Here is an 18,198-nt window from a genome sequence, read left to right as displayed (position 1 = left end):
GCAGTCTGAACGAATCGTACCAAAGGTTCGTAGTGGTTTCAGTACATTGTAAACAGCGTTTAGAGACGAGCGCAAAGCAGGCTTTCATGCCATTAAGAAATGAAAAAGGACTACACACGTTTAACATAAGGATTACCAGAGGGTGCATCTCTTCTCTTTAACCATTAGAATGTTACAACATGGCCAGTCTCAATTACGTTCTATAATGCAGCTGGGCTGGACGTTACAAAATCTGCGTTCAGGCTACGTGCCATGGAGTCTAATCAACACCATGTCATTGTTTTCTGTATTTAACATTACAGATAAACAAATCTCTTTGGCACAAAAAGGAGCAGACTATACGGTGCTGAGCATTGACAAACTGGAAAGATTACCATTAACAGTTTCTGAGAAGCCTGTCATTGAATAGATAACACATGGCACCATTACGATACCAGTGACAATTTTCAAGTTCGAGTATTGTCTACAGCATATACCAGCGGGCCTGTATGAAAGGTTGGGTAAAGAATACATTAAGTCGACCTGGACTTTTCCTTACACACATAAATGTTGGAATAGGGGAGAAGAGGTGTTCCTTAGTGGTAATAATTGTATGAACTCACTAAGCGGTACACTTTTGTGCAAAGGTATTAATTTACACGGAGCCTGCGACGGTTCTGCAAATAACTTTTCATGCCATCTGCACGGGACACCCTCCACAGTGATAGAACCAATTTTCAGGCAACTATCCAATGGCAGTTACGTTATGCTGTATGATCACAGCTGTTGTGGGATGTTGCCAGGCAAAGCTTATCTAGTTAGTGTGTCATCCATGGTCACTTGTTGTATGCAAGTATTGTATCCAACGCACAAGGCAGACAGAGGGACGGACTTATGGCCTTCACTGAATATCTCTTCTATACGAATTGATACTTTAAGCAGAATGAAAGTCATTCTTTTACAAAAAAATGTGCCACTGACCTCGTCTAGAGAAACGTATGATCTGCAAGTTGCAAGGTCTTCTGCAGAGATACATGCATTATTATCCACAAACTGCCCAGTACATTTCGCAGAAATGTTAAGTCAAATCTTAAACATGTCTGATACCAGCGACATCGCACATGTATTGAAGACGATTTTTTCGGGACTGTTAACACCATTTGAAGCAGTCCTCGGGATTTTTCCAAATTTCGTGCACTCTGTGTTCGGCGGCCTGCCTCTCATCTTGGGACTAGTAGCAGGAATTCTATTTTTATTTCTTCTGCTCCAATATGGCAAGTCCAGCCACCAGCAACACCCAGACTACCATGGATCAATGCCTCCTTGCCATGAGGTATCGTGAGAGAATTTCACAGATCTTGGCTTGGTTCGTTTAAGAGATCTGAACACAACCTGGTTTCTATCGTTCAGACCAATCTGGCAAGATTGCATCTTACCTGTTCTTCGATGCCTGCTTTGCGGACAGGAATGCATGTTGGACATTTGTCTTACACTCCCATCAGTACTGCCATCAGATGTTGACGCTTTGCTAGGTCCAGTAACGGCTCATGCATCGTGTTGCCCCCAACGGCTGCCTATTCTGATGACGGCATTCATTGAGGTCTCACCCGCAAGTCTAACTGAGGGTGAGATACGAGAAACCACAGGCATACAGGTACCATCTCCTACGGACATTGCTAATGCATCAAACGCTGACGTCGATGATCCACACTTCTGCACTTTTGATCTGCTAACTGAAGTGGTTCCACTTTCACCTACTACGGTAGACGGTTTCTTTGCCAGCCTAGACGATCTGATGTTTTCGCCTGACACTCCTGAGAATAACTTTTGATTATTTTACACAGCGTACTCTGAACTCTGAAATTCAGCCTTCATTTTTCAAAACAATCTACTATTTTGAACTTTTTCCAAAATGGAACTTTTGGCACAGAGTAACCTGCTTAAAGTAGAACTATTCTTAGAGAACAAGATTTTTTTTGAAAAACTTCCTAATGACTATATTTGGCCTAATAATCAGAACATAAATGTCTTATAAAGTATGATATGGGATGGTCTCGAAGATTTATTTTCCCTTTCTGTTAAACTTTAGAGACATTTCATGAATATATTTTACAATAATAGAATGTATACTATGCTTCATGTCTATAAAGACCTGCTTATTCTATACTCATTACATTCAAACAAGCCTTTTCAAATGCAATTTTGTATGTTGTATTTTGGGTGGGATTGTATACACCAGCTTTAGATATGTTCAGTGCTTACAGGTTTAGTTTTATTGAACTTAAGATTGTGGAGTGGGTGTTGTAAATGAATCTATGACCCTAGTGTAAATTTTCCCGATTCATGTCCTTATATAGGTACGGATTATCCTATCCTTATAAAGGCATAGAAATCATTACCATATTATGACTGAGCCTATGCAGCCCAAATACGGCATGGCTACTTCCACTATGTTCCAAGAATCAGCAACGATTTCTTAGAAAAACCCGCCTTCAGCAGCTAGGGACATCCCCTTGCCTGAATACTAACTTATCTAGGAAATCATGGAGTTTTCAAAGAACTGAGTCTTCTATGACGGTATTAAGTCCAATCTCACGTCAAACTCGGCACCTTCATAGTATAAATATGCCTAGATTTGCCCAAGCAGACACACAGTGGTTTGGAGCAGATCGACTAACTACTTGCCCGACGCCCTGCAGCAGCAAGTGCCGAAGGAAGCCGACCCTCCAGCTGACGCACTGAGAGACTCTGTCTGGAGAAATCCAGCTCCAGTGTTTCCAGGCTACCCTTGCGGGTTACTGGGAAATCGAGTCCTGAGAGAGAGATACAAGACCTCCTTCATTCTAAACCAAGGTACGGAGCGGATTAGACCCTTATCGAATTCTTGATTAGATTCTTGGCAGAAAATACCAAACTTAATCTACTCCTCACTTACTTCTTCCCTTGTTCTAAGCTTAGGTCAGGTACACCGGGGTAGGCATATTTTAGAAGCACCAGTTGAGTACTTTTAGGCATCATTTTAACACTGTATGTATTTTATCCGTTTTAAGGCAATTTATGGCTTAGAAACCATATCATGCTTTTACAGTACTACTTTATAATACTGTTCGTATTATATACTCTGTACTTTATTACCAGTATTACGATTGTAGCAGTACATTTCTTATGCTTGAGAAAGAAGACTGTTCAATAAATACTTTTTATTGAAAACGCCCGTCTCTCTATTTTCTCAGCACCTCTGGTGAAACGAAGCATGCACACATGACTGAGTAAAATAGCTATCTATTGTTTCCGCGACTCTAGAGATTGATTTCTTATTCTTGGGAAACAAAGTTGTCATGTTTATGCGGTTGTCAGAAACTAATCCCTTCTTGTGCATTCGAGAACGTTTCTAGTGACCTCTGAGCTAGCTGGCACTCACAATTAAGTCCAATAGATTCGGTAGAGACCTAGTCGACCTCAGTCCTACGTCTAAACTACAGGATTTATTATTCCAATGCGCAGAGCCTATTGGGAATATAGGAACTACACTATACCCAAAGAGCCGCACATAATGGTGCTGAAGTTTGGGGTTACACTTATACCACGAGGCTTGCAGTGACGGAGAATTGTTTTGTCAGAGCCTTGCTTTCGGTCCCTGCAAGTACCCCCATGGTCCCACTCTTTTTTGATACAAAATTAAAAGAGTTTCTGATCAGGCGCACTTAAAACCACTACTGTTCTGGATTTGTATCTGGACTACTCCTGAATTAGGCAAATATAGAGATTCCTTAAGTGACGTAAAGAACATGGATCGCGCCGTTGCGATCCCTCGGTTAAGGTTTATACGTGACTGGTGCAAAAAATTAGGTTTGTGAGCTAATTCTTGTTTAACATCTGGATTAAGCGGGAGAATTTTTTGAAAGTATTGGAAATTCTAGTATTTTTAGTGCATGGGCTGTTCTGAGGAAATAATTTTAATTATTTATGCATCATGTCTGCATGTTTTTATTGTTATTATTTATTGGCTATTTATCTCTAAATACTCTTTTCTGAATATTGCACTATTTAATACATAACAAGTTTTATTAATTAGAAACTGGGGAGAATTTTAACATTTTCACTGAGATAAGATTATAACTTGAGGGATTATTGGGATAGTTTGTGGACAACCTCGGTAATTAAATTATATTTTGTCAGGTTGCTGAGGACAAGTTTTATGATTGCATTTTGGTGTTTTATTCATTACATTTATGTATCAAGTTACTGAATGAAGCAAAATTTGCTATATGTATTATATGGATGTTTTGTACCTTTGAAGTTTGAAATCAAATAAAGAATCTTGATGATGGTACTACCCCCACTCCAACTTGAGAACAAGCTGGGAAAGTATTGGACTTTGGGGAGTTAGATGTACTATTTCCACTTCAATCTGGGAAACAGTAGGGTAAGTGTTGAAGCATGGGGCGGGGGGTCAAATTTACTAATCCCACCCCAAAGTAAGAAAAAGCAGGGAAAGAGTTGGCATTTGGAGCGGTAGATATACTATTCCCAATCCAATCCTAACAAAATTAGGGAGAGAATTGGATTTTGGAGTGATCAGATATACTATTCCAACTGACATCTGGGTAACGGTAGGGAACAGTTTGAACTTTGGAGGGATTAGGTAAACTATTCTCACTTGTATCTGGGGAGCAACAGGGAACACGTTGGCCTTTGGAGGGGTTAGATATAGCAGCCTGCTTCAATCTGAGAAGCATTAGCTAAAGTATTGGACTTTGGAAGGTTCAAACGTACTATTTCTACTCCAAAGAAAGAAAAAGTGGGGATACATGTTGGACTTTAGAGGGTTGAGATTTACACTCCAAACTTAGCAACAGAAGTAAGCAAAAGTAGGGAAAGTGTTTGAATTTGAAGGGATTAGATTTTCTATTACAACTGCTAAACTTAAAAAAACATTAACTATAAAACAAAATAAACATATCTAAGCATATTTGAAATGTTAAATATATTAATTGAAGATTTTTATTAAAAAATGTAAATGTCATATTACAAAATAAATAAAAAAAATTAAAAAAACAAACATTAAAAAAAGTATTCCCTCCTACCACCCCACACAAATACACTAACAATTAAAACTATTTAAAATGTTTAAAAATTAAAAATTATTATAAAATTAATTATTACACAAAAACTAAATCAAAACAAATAATAATACAACCAATTTTCTAATTAAATATGATGATCAAACAGTTAACAAATAACTAGAGTATTTATTAGCCAATTACATATATAACATAATTATAAATGTACTTAATTAACATACAAATCAATAACAAATAACAATAATGTACATATTAAATACCACCCTAACACCCTTTAAAGCCAAAGAAATGCTCCTAAATGTACAATTACTATATAAATAAAAAGAAATTCATATTTAAAATTACAAACAGTGTGAAACAATATCATAATAGTAATACCTGCCAATAATAAAGTAACTCAATTAAAAAACGATATTTTCTGCAAATATATTAAAGAAAACAATTTTATATATGATATTGAAAAAAGTAGTGTATACCTAAAAACATTCTTACATTCTGTATTAAGTCACACTATATTTGTTGACAATATTTTTGACACAATATATGTGTATCACAATATTTTTTCTTTGATTTTTGGCCGACTACAGGCATAACCCATATATGCATATAGGGAGAATGTAAGACTGTAATACGCTAATTATTACCATTGTTGAGGGGAGAAGAAGCACACCATGACCCATTCAAAGCTTCGACTTGCAAGAGTCATGGTGCATCCCTTCTATCAACAATTGTCATAAATAGCATATTCCACTCTGTGCATTTGCATATATCTGTCTATCTATCTATCTATCTATATATATATATTTTCATCCAGGCGACTGCGTCATCAGCACCACTTGATTACTACTGCAAGAAATGTTTACTATGTAAAATACTTCATTTTTTCAGAATCGTACGGCACTTTTTGTGAAATAAACAACTTTATCAAATGCATATTTAGAACAAACTAAATTAATAACTTACCACCTGCCTCGGAATATTTACATTGTACTTCAATGTAAAATTCTGTTTTGGTAGCGCAATTCTAAGAAAGAGAGCAAAACAGTAAAGTCATTTTGATACGTTGATTACAGCATCATTGTTTAGTTTTGGGCATATATCAACAAAAAAACACAGGCACACATATGCACACAAAAATAACAGAAACAAATTGGGCATTTATATATTTCCTGATGTTTTAAACCATTCTTATTTGGGCTCTACTCCTTGAACTAGCAATTTACCAAAAACAAATCCTGTGATTCTGGGAAATTCACTACCTCTCCCATTACCTAAAAAGTGTAAAAACTGTGTAACATTTGAATACAAATATGTACAGTTTTGTGTGTGTTCTGTGCATCCTGTGCACAGAACACAGGGTGCACAGTGCTGTGCACCCTGTGTTCTGGGTGCACAACACTGTGCCGTAGTTGTAAGATAATACTGGACATTTACCTTCCCATGGTATTGACTGATCATTTCCCTGTGCATCGCATTGTCTATGGGATGTGCCTTCAACTATATATAAAAATAGGGACCTGATTTAGAGTTTGGCGGATGGGTTACTCCATCACAAAAGTGAGAGATATCCTGTAAGCATAATTTAAACTGTATAGTAACCTTTGACACATGCTATGTTTCTGACGGACTAATCATTTGCCAAACAAAAATCAGACACTATGGGGCCTATTAGGATTATGACTAAAATAACCTTTTGATCCTGCCACAATATAAACACGGTAAACGCTGTATGTATTACAAAATGTACATTACCCTTTCTCAGAACAGTAATGATAAAACTTCTTGCATGTTGCTTGCAGAAGCCTTAAACCTCCCAGATACCTTAAAATAGGATAAATCAAGTGTTAAAAGAACATTATTTTAAACTCCAGCCTCCAAAATGATCTAGTTAATAAAAATTCAACTATTCGTCAAATTCTAGAATTTAGAATTAATAAAATGTGCATGATGTATAAATCCATTGATACAGTTGTGTCAGGATATGCTGGTTAAATCCAAATAGCAGCTAAAAGAAGGAACACATGAGTAAAAAGATAATAGGATGGCAAAATGAAAGCAGAACAAAAAGATGCAAAAGGGACATTATATAAACGATGAAGTGGATGGCACAAACATTTTATAAAGATCAAAGAAATCCAGAGATTTACTAATGAGTGGAATAATAATCCAGGGAAATCATTCTAAATGAAAATAGTTTGATAACAATGAATGGAGACCTTGACCTTTGAATTTCAGAAAATACTAATCTGATTAGGAAAATACCATTAATTTTCATGACATCAAGATGTGCAAGAGACATCCAACTGTATGTTTTAGGAATATTTTTGGAAAATGATCATCAGAAAAGGGTGAGAAAAACTATGTTTACTGCTCATTACTTCCCTCCTGAGGCGGAAAGCCGGGAGGTGAAGAGGATTTTTTAAATAAGTTTGAATCTGGGGCTTGTGTTTTATTAACTCTTGCTTTATTTTAAAAATTGCCTTTACATTACCTTCCCTGCACTCGCCGGAGAGCCGGTGTTTCTAGCTCACTGCTGGCCCCCCCGCAGCCGATCTAGGTGCTGCTACGGGGTTCTGTTACAGCAATAGCCGCCACCTGGGGGATTGGAACGGTGGCGCTTCAGTTGCCTGGCCCCTCCTGCCCTCTGACGTGCTTAAAAGGCACTCTTTTCACCGCGCCGCATACTGCTCATTACTTCCTTCCTGAGGCGGAAAGCCGGGAGGTGAAGAGGATTTTTTAAATAAGTTTGAATCTGCGGCTTGTGTTTTATTAACTCTTGCTTTATTTTAAAAATTGCCTGCACATTACCTTCCCTGCACTCGCCGGAGAGCCGGTGTTTCTAGCTCACTGCTGGCCCCCCCGCAGCCGATCTAGGTGCTGCTACGGGGTTCTGTTACAGCAATTGCCGCCACCTGGGGGAATTGGAACGGGAGCGCTTCAGTTGCTTGGCCCCTCCCGCCCTCTTCCGTGCTTAAAAGGGACTCTTTTCACCGCGCCGCATACTGCTCATTACTTACCTCCTGAGGCAGAAAGCCGGGAGGTGAAGAGGATTTTTTAAATAAGTTTGAATCTGCAGCTTGTGTTTTATTAACTCTTGCTTTATTTTAAAAATTGCCTGCACATTACCTTCCCTGCACTCGCCGAGGAGCCGGTGTTTCTAGCTCACTGCTGGCCCCCCCGCAGCCGATCTAGGTGCTGCTACGGGGTTCTGTTACAGCAATAGCCGCCACCTGGGTGAATTGGAACGGTAGCGCTTCAGTTGCCTGGCCCCTCCCACCCTCTTCCGCTTCATATGCCCGCCACTAACCGACCGCGCAGCGGACGAGCGCAGCGGGCACGCCAAAGGCAAGCCCGTCTGTGCCCGTCCGCGACCCTTCCGCGGCCAGGGCCAGTGACGCTGCCAGTTTTGGTCCCACGGACTGCATTTCCTACAACAGACAGTATTTGCTCTCCTTAAGGAGTAAGGAGTGTGCCTATCTACACTCCATTCCATCGGACCTGGACATCAAGTCCTACCCCTGCAATGCTTGTGGCCCCCATATTAGATGTAGGTAAGCTGGTGGATCACTGCCCAGTTTTTATTTCACCTGCCTCACCCCTTACCATCCAAAAGGCCTCAACACTCAAGGCGGGACTTATTAATTGCCGCTCCCTTGTAAAACATTCATTAGACATCTCCCAGACTCTTATTGACAAAAAATGGGATCTTCTCTTTTTAACGGAAACTTGGCTAGAAGACAACACTAATCCAGCCTTATCTTTAGCTATTCCTTCAGGCTCTGGTATTTTGTGTGCCAATCGGATGAGTAAGAATCATGGAGGAGGAGTTGCCATCATTTATAGATCGCAATGGACGACCTCATCCTTCCCTTACAACCAAATAGAATCTATTGAGGCCCTGCCCTTCTGCATAAAATTTACCCCCAATGTTGCGTGCTCTGGCCTGCTAGTTTATCGTCCCCCAAAATCTAGTACATCTCAACTGCCCTCTCTCTTTGTTAGACTTTGTGCTTCAGGCCAGTTCCCGTTATGCAAATTTTACTTTGCTTGGGGATTTTAATCTTCATGCGGAGGACAGTTCCGACATAACTAGCATTAACTTTATATCTACTCTGTCCGATTGTGGACTAAATCAGTTGATCTCCTCTCCCACTCACAAGGCGGGTCATATGCTGGACCTCATTTGTTCCAATCTCGCAGATATCGCGGTCAGCGAGCCCAGCCCGGTAGTTTGGTCTGATCACTACCTTATTCCTTTTTCCATCTATACGCACCAACAGGATAGACCAAGGATACTGGCCAAGGAGGTCGGTAGAAACTGGAGCAAGATCTCCCTGGATAGCATTGCAGCTCATCTTCCGTCCGCTGCTCCAAAAGATGCCTTAGATTTGGATTCATGTTTAGCTAACCTAAATACCTGGGTCATCACGGCTATTGATTCCCTCGCTCCCCTTCGTCCTACAAAAATACTGCTCATTACTTCCTTCCTGAGGCGGAAAGCCGGGAGGTGAAGAGGATTTTTTAAATAAGTTTGAATCTGCGGCTTGTGTTTTATTAACTCTTGCTTTATTTAAAAAATTGCCTGCACATTACCTTCCCTGCACTCGCCGGAGAGCCGGTGTTTCTAGCTCACTGCTGGTAAGGAGTGAGCTTAATCTTCATGCGGAGGACAGTTCCGACATAACTAGCATTAACTTTATATCTACTCTGTCCGATTGTGGACTAAATCAGTTGATCTCCTCTCCCACTCACAAGGCGGGTCATATGCTGGACCTCATTTGTTCCAATCTCGCGGATATCGCGGTCAGCGAGCCCAGCCCGGTAGTTTGGTCTGATCACTACCTTATTCCTTTTTCCATCTATACGCACCAACAGGATAGACCAAGGATACTGGCCAAGGAGGTCGGTAGAAACTGGAGCAAGATCTCCCTGGATAGCATTGCAGCTCATCTTCCGTCCGCTGCTCCAAAAGATGCCTTAGATTTGGATTCACGTTTAGCTAACCTAAATACCTGGGTCATCACGGCTATTGATTCCCTCGCTCCCCTTCGTCCTACAAAAACCTACCGATCAGCCCCTGCAGCAACCTGGTACTCGGACGAACTACGTAAATGTAAATCGGCGTGTAAACTCTTGGAACGCCGTTGGAGACACTCTTATTCTAAGGATAGTAAAACCAAATACAGAGCTGCCCTCAAGGACTACAGGAAAAAGATCATAAATCACAAACGCTGCTATCTTGCCGAGAAAATTAATAAAGCGAAAGGCTCCTCTAGGGAGATTTTCAACACTGTAAAAACCTTCACTGACCCCCAGGCCCTTCACTGCCAACTCCCAGTGTCGCAATCTCTCTGCACCCGACTCTCCAACTACTTTGAGGAGAAAATAGCGTCTATATATGAGTCTTTCTCCAACACTGATAGCCATGATATCGGGGATAAATCATCTGTCCTCCATGTTCCAGCTTTAGTTTTCTCAGATTTCGAGGAGATTACGGAGGACCGCTCTCTTTCAGAGCTTTTGAAATGTATCCCTGGCCGGCAAAGCAATATAAAGCTCTTGCCCCACTTCTCAATCCTATTCTTAATGGCATCTTGAACGACTCCCTTAGGACCGGTGTATATCCAGATTCTTGGAAACATGCCCGACTGGTTCCCATTCTTAAAAAGGCCTGTGCCGACCCCGATATCCCGGCTAATTATAGGCCTAATTCGCTACTCCCTGCCCTGGCCAAGATCCTCGAAAAACTGGTGCATCAGCAATTGGCCGGTTTTATAGAAACTCATGGATTATTTCACAACTCCCACCATGGGTTCAGACCCGGGTAGAGTACCCAGTCGGCACTGATAGAGATGGCCGACTCCGTATGTTGGACACTGGACAGGGGATCAAGAGTGGTGTTGGTGCTGCTGGATCTTTCCGCAGCATTCGACACCGTCTCCCACCCTGTCGTGTTGGACCGTCTTCGGTCAATAGGCATTCAGGGTAGGGCTCTTAACTGGGCGTCTTCCTTCTTGTCCAATCGCACACAAGCAGTGTTTACTCCACCTTACATCTCCTCCAGTCGCCCGCTTAAATTGGGCGTTCCCCAGGGCTCGTCTTTGAGTCCTCTTCTTTTTAATGTTTACTTTTCCCCTTTGGCTTAGCTTATTTCCAAGACTGGAATAAAAGTGACTTCTTACGCCGATGACATACAACTGTTGTTCCATGTGATGACCCTTCCATTACCACTTTCGACCCCTTAAAAAATTGCCTCCGCGATATAGCTCGCTGGATGGACAACAATTTCCTGAGATTGAATGCATGAAAAACTGAGGTTCTTTTCTTCCATCAACCTTCCCCTTTGGATTCAAACCTCTGGTGGCCAGTAGATCTGAGCGTGGCCCCCTCACCCAAGGAATCAGTAAGAAACCTTGGGGTTAGATGGGACACATGTCTCTCTTTTCACAACCAAATTCATGCTGTTTCTGCTGCCTGCTTCACAAAAATCAGAATGATTAAAAAATTCATTAATTATCTTCCCAGCCATACCAGGAAAATCATCGTCCAGGCGTTAATTACATCTCACCTGGACTACGCCAATGGTCTCTATCTCGGACTTGCCTCAGGTTTGTGCAACAGACTACAAATAGTCCAAAATGCTGCGGTCCGACTAGTCTGTGGCATCTCCCTCAGAGAGCATATATCGCCTCATCGGCGGAGTCTGCATTGGCTGCCTGTCCCCAAAAGGGCAGAGTTTAAAGCTTGGACTCTGGCCCACCGGGCAATAAAAGGACATGGCTCTGCCTACCTTTCATCCTGTCTCCTCCCCTATAGCAATGTTAGAAACCTCCGGTCAAACTCGAAATCTCTGCTTACCATTCCCAGATTTAAGAAAGCTCGCTCGGGAGGCAGAACCTTTCAAGTGTGCGCCTCTTCCGAATGGAACAAACTTCCCATTCACCTCCGTAAGATCCAGGAGGAATTACCTTTCTGTAAGGCACCTAAAACCTTCCTCTTCTGCTAAACTTCCTTCGGGACAAGATCTGACATTTTGAGCACACGAGCCGGGAGACCCCGTTGGGGTAGCTGCGCGCTATATAAAACACACAAATAATATGTGTATGGAATGAATGCATAATATAAAAAATCACAGTAATTATTTTGAACATTGAACACTGTGGGACACTAATAATGCGCTAGGACAAGACAAGGTTGTGAGCTGTCATCTTTGCCAGAAATATTTTCAGACTATCAGAAGTATTTTCAAACTACATAGCACATCTGCTCTAGAGATAAGTTTGTCAATTGTATGAAACTGTTATTGAGTTGGTTTAATCAAAGACTTTGGTGCACACAATTAGTTCCAGCTGCTGCAGAGACTGATATTAGGCATGAATAATAAAAGGTGAAAATCCATGAGTTTACGGAACAATTTTTATAAATTATTCTAACAAGTACAAACAATTATAGAATCAGTTAAATAAGAAAAATCATTATGTTCTGCTTTATAGGCTTTGCTAAGTTTTACAAAGTACATTTTGTCAACCCATTCAGTAGATGGTTTAAGTATAACGAAAATTAAACCAATAATGCACACGTGTCTGTGATAGCTTCTCAATAATTACAAGGATAAGTATGCAAAATAATCACACAATATCCAGAAAATTTCAGGGGACTCTCTTGGTGTTTTCTTGAATTCTTTATTTAAAAGAGGTGTCCAAGTAGGTCAGGAGGGCCGGTTCAATACCACACATTGAGGCTACCCACCCATTATGTAAATTACTACCAGTTTGATTAATTATGTTTTTTAAGTTTGAGTAGGCAATTGCTACTTCTAATGGTTCTTTATTGTATGCACAATATTAAGAAATCATGCATTTTAAAATATGGAAGGTTACCCGCCAAGAACCTATAAATTAATGGTAACATTAGCAATAAGGTGTAATAAGCGTGGGTAATGACTGAAGTGAATTTGTAGTACAATAAATACTCAATATTTTAATTCTTTTCTCTTTTTCTTACAGAAAAGGAATCATATACAGGTATTCATCTCTCCCTCTTTAAAAAAAAGGGCAAAGGAACTCTCAGTAGCCAGTTTTTTCTCTTTATATACATATTAGCAATGCCTACACCTGTAAATTCTTTAGAAAAGCCGAGTTACACACAGACAAAAAAAATGGATTTAAATTATAAAGAACTGTGGGGGCTTGGCCATGCACGATGGCCGATATGACACGTCCTTGGATGGCTCTTTGCATGCCCGGGGTTATCCTTGAACATCATTAGAGGCTGGCACAGGTAAGGGTGGTGGGGCTATGCTGGGGTGGGGGGGGGGGATTGGGGAAGTCGACAGGCGACAGGTTAAGTAAAATTAAATTAAAATATGAATAAAATCACTTACCTTGCACTTACTGCATCGACGAGTCAAGACCCCCGCCTCACCCCGCTCTTACCTGTGCCAACCGCCTCTGCTAAATCCTGCAGTAATTGCAACATCGCCAGGCTTTTAGCCCTGGACCAGGAGAAGAGTGTTTTGCCACACCCATGGACAGTTTTTTGCCCTCCTCTGGGGGCGACTGAAGAGGTGTGAGAGCCCGGTGAGGGGCGGGCCTGCTGACTGAATACAGGCCAAAGACCGGCCCCTGAAGAAAAGCCAGACGTACTGCGTGAGCCAAGCGGCCGCGACAGGGGAAACCTCGCAGCTAATATGCACAGCTGGGGGAGATGACCCCGGGGTCCGCCTGTGCTCGCCCCCCTCTCCTTTATACGTGAGGAGGCGGACCGAAAAGCAAGGGTGCCCAGTGAGTAGAGTGGCCCCGGTGGGCTGAATGGCTGGATGGAGCATGCAGATCACCGCAACGCTGGACTATTGCTGGGCCCGGTTGTCTTTGGCGGTTGGTGTATACCCCGCTTGGGACTAGTGGCGAGTGTCGGGAGGCTTGCAGACACAAGACAAGGTGAGTGCCGGTAAGGAAGGGCCCTCCCGAGGTTTGCTGCTGAGAGTGCTGGTTATGAAGTGGTGCGGGGGCCCTCTACATCCCCCCACTTCAGAAGGCACCGTAGGGGCGGACAGCAATGATCATGGGGCTCGCGCTTGAGATCTGAGGGCCACCCGGGATGACACAAGAGGAGTGGTCTGACTGGGGGCATAACTGTAACCATGTGGGGTGGCTTCTTCTCCCGGGCAAGGACTAACAGGCCAATGGAGAGCGACCTGATACATTTGCTGGACCCCTGAGGCCCCGAGGGGTCACCCAGGGCTGGCGCTTACATCAGTGAAACTAATGAGGGGGACACATCTGAGGTAGTTGGCCCACCTTTTCCCATAGGTTGGAAAAAGGCCTCAATACTCCCCCTCTTAAAGAAGCCTTCTCTGGATCACTTAGACCCGGGAAATTATCAGCCTATCTCGCGACTTCCCCTGCCCGCAAAATTCACCGAAAAAGCCATGAATGCCCAGCTCTATAGTTTTCTACGCTGTAATAATGTACTTGATTCCTCCCAGTAAGGCTTTAGAGCCGACCATAGTATTGAATCAGCCCTTATCAAATCCTGTGAGGAGGTAAGGGAGGCCTTGGACAGTGGTGGGAGGGCTATACTGATAATATTAGATCTTTCAGCAGCTTTCGACATGGTGCGCCACATTGTAAATGTGACACATCAATGGTGGCGCACGGGTGGTTTTTCTTGTCGTAGTTCACTTGGCGCATTCTTGATGATTTGCAGAGATGCACCATGTAACGCACATTAGCCCCCTTCTTTTAGTCACTCTTTTACTTCACTTTCTTCAGTCAATAGACTTCCTTTACCTCAGTCATTTGCTCAGTCCCTTACTACATTTTTGTCATTAATTTCATTTACTCATTTATACACTACACATTCATTCAAAAGAAAGATGATATTAACAACCTGAAGTATCGCCGCTTTCTCGGCACAATTCGCCGATAAAGCGGCGATACTTACAGCGCCTTATTAAAAAGGGCATTGCAACGCCTGCCACAAGCCAACGTTGCATGTCAGCAAGAAACGTCGCTAATGACAAGCAAAGTAGGCGTTCCCACGTCCAACCACATGCAAAATATGGTTGGAGGTGGGAATAGCCTATCACCACCACAGGCGTTCGGAGGAAAAGACCAGGGTAAAACTTGTTTATCGCAGGTCTCCCAACGCCTGCTCTGACCAGGCGTTAGGCATTGTCAACATGGGGGTGTGGATCATAAAGCTGAATCCACCCCCCCCATATTAACAAGGAACACCTTAGCGTGTGAAAACAACGCTTCTTTCAACGCGCTAATGTTCACTATCGCCGGCTATCACAGGATTCACTATCGCCTTTGTGTTGCGCGTTGATAACGCGCTAACACGCCGAAGTAATCCGGCGATAGCCGGCATTAGTCAAATATGGGATGTGCGTTTTTTAACACACATCTTGTTAATATGCCCCATAGCTCCTTTTGGAAAAATGAGTTAGTTCTGAAAAGAACTTTTTTTTTTAATTTTGTTCTTTTTTTTTAAGTTTTATATTTTTTTTTGATTTTTCAAACTGGGACAGAAATCTTCAACCACAAAACTGTTCAACAGGAACAAAATAAATGCAAACTTTGGAAAAATGTATCTTGTCTCAGAGCATTGATGTTCGTTAATTCTCCGCTCGATCAGAGTGGGGCTCTGCTCGCCGTACACAATAATTTTAGATAGTGAGGGAAGTAGGTGGGGTTGTTGAAAATTCTAGAACAGAAACTACTATGAACCAATAAAAAGTGTTGTTTTCAAGTCGCATGACTTGACGTGCGCGCACCGGTACGTGTACGCGGTGTGAGCACCTGGTCACGCACGTCGCTTCAAAATGGCGTTTTCCACGATTTACATAAAAGTTTGAAAACGTGAAAAGGAGGCAAGGTAGACAGTCCCTGACCCCCTAGAGTTTCTCAGAGGGTCCCAGAAGAATTTCGACGGGCAAAAAAAACCTTTTTATTTTGTTGAAAAAATACCGGGGTGCACGCACCCGGTCGCGCACGTCAGTTTAAAATGGCGTTTTGCTCCATTTACATAAAAGTTTCAAAACGTGAAAAGGAGGCAAGGTAGACACTCCCTGACCCCGTAGAGTTTCTTAGGCGGTTCCAGAAGAATCTCGACGATGCAAAAAAAACTTTTTCTTTGTTAAAAAATAACGGGGTGCGCGCACCCGGTCGCGCACGTCGGTTTAAAATGGCGTTTTGCCCGATTTACATAAAAGTTTCAAAACGTGAAAAGGAGGCAAGGTAGACACTCTGTGACTCCCTAAAGTTTCTCAGGGGTTCCATAAACAACTCCGACAGGCAAAAATTCACTAAAAAAAACATAGGTTTCACATACGTTATAGTTACGAATTAGCATTTAAAAAACTTTGCAAATTCACTGAAAAAAACCATAGGTTTAACACATGTTATAGTTAGGAATTAGCATTTAAAAAACCTTGGAAATTCACTGAAAAACCATAGGTTTTACACACGTTATAGTTAGGAAGTAGCATTTACAAAACCTTTAAAATTCACTGAAAAAACCATAGGTTTTACACACGTTATAGTTAGAAAGTAGCATTTACAAAACCTTTGAAATTCACTGAAAAAACCATAGGTTTTACACACGTTATAGTTAGGAAGTAGCATTTACAAAACCTTCGAAATTCATTGAAAAAACCATAGGTTTGACACAGGTTATAGTTAGCTGGACATTTCACTCATATAAAACCATTGAAATTCCCCCGTTATAGTTAGTTTAGCTAACTATAACTCGCGCGCCCGCAATGCACTGCTGATGACGTCACATATTACATCACTCATGACATGGTCAGTGACATCACTCATGACATCACTGATGACATCATCCTTGTGGAAGAAAGGCAGACCTTCACTCACCCTAACATAACCTTTATTACACACATTCAAAAATAGAAAATAACATTTTCAATACAATAGCCATACCAATGCCACTTACAACACACCTATTTAGTAATTCTAAGCTCTATACACACATCCACTCATTCATAAATACAGATATACAGTCACTCATATATGTACTCACTCATGATATCTTCCCATACACTGATACATCCTGATCACTGTTACACACCGACACTCAACCATAGAGTTACTCACACATAACTCATATGTACTAGTTTAAAATATATGTACTTACTCACAAATACACTATTAAAGCAGCTATTCATTTAGTAACACACCCATATATACACTCAAGCACTCATACAGAAAAAACCCCAAAACAATAACCTATATAGCTACTCACCACACACACTTATTCACCCATACAGTCTTGCACATATGCTGCCTTCAAGACATACAAGCAGTAAGTCACTCATTCATGCATCTATGCACTACGTAAGACCTCCCAACGAAGCATACAGACACTCAGACACTCCTACTAATAATTAAACAAACAATAACCTATATAGAAATTATGTATCGCTCATATAGCTACTCACCAACACATGCAGCCACTTTCACAGAAAGTGAGACTGATATAGAAATGTATATATTTAAACATTACTCACTAATCCATGTATTCTTTAAGATACACTTAATCAGTTAGTTATACAATGTATTTTTCAATAAAAAAGCAGCCATTTATACACTTATATACCCATTTCTTGTTCAATCTACCTTCAGATATACATATATAAAACATATTTAATTTTCTGAAAAACACCCATTCACTGGATGATGTCATCAGTGATGCCATCAGTGATGTCATCAGTGATGTAATCAGTGATGTCATGAGTGATGTCACTGACCATGTCATGAGTGATGTAATATGTGACGTCATCAGCAGTGCATTGCGGGCGCGCGAGTTATAGTTAGCTAAACTAACTATAATGGGGGAATTTCAATGCTTTTATATGAGTGAAATGTCCAGCTAACTATAACATGTGTCAAACCTATGGTTTTTTCAATGAATTTCGAAGGTTTTGTAAATGCTACTTCCTAACTATAACGTGTGTAAAACCTATGGTTTTTTCAGTGAATATATATATATATACACATATATACATCTATATAGGAAATCCACAACATTCTATTTGGAATAACTTTGGCGCTGGTGGACGAATCTTCGCGAATTTCTCCAAGAAAATGGCCTGCTCCGCTCCACTCCTTCC

General features: G+C 41.3%; 1 protein-coding gene across 1 annotated transcript in view; it reads right to left on the bottom strand.

Annotated features, from left to right (window-relative positions):
- The window catches only part of LOC144823367 (uncharacterized), an 888,205-nt gene that overhangs the window by 202,765 nt on the left and 667,242 nt on the right, over window positions 1–18,198 (bottom strand). The window contains exons 12-13 of the mRNA XM_078681837.1: window positions 6,816–6,884; window positions 6,027–6,087 (exon numbers count right to left, since the gene is read on the bottom strand). Coding sequence (XP_078537963.1) covers window positions 6,027–6,087; window positions 6,816–6,884 — 130 coding nt within the window. The remainder of the gene's footprint in view (window positions 1–6,026; window positions 6,088–6,815; window positions 6,885–18,198) is intronic.

The sequence above is a fragment of the Lissotriton helveticus genome, chromosome 3_1 (assembly GCF_964261635.1).
Source record: "Lissotriton helveticus chromosome 3_1, aLisHel1.1, whole genome shotgun sequence".
In the NCBI taxonomy this organism is placed as follows: Eukaryota; Metazoa; Chordata; class Amphibia; order Caudata; family Salamandridae; genus Lissotriton; species Lissotriton helveticus.
This window is presented reverse-complemented; position numbering and strand designations above follow the sequence as displayed.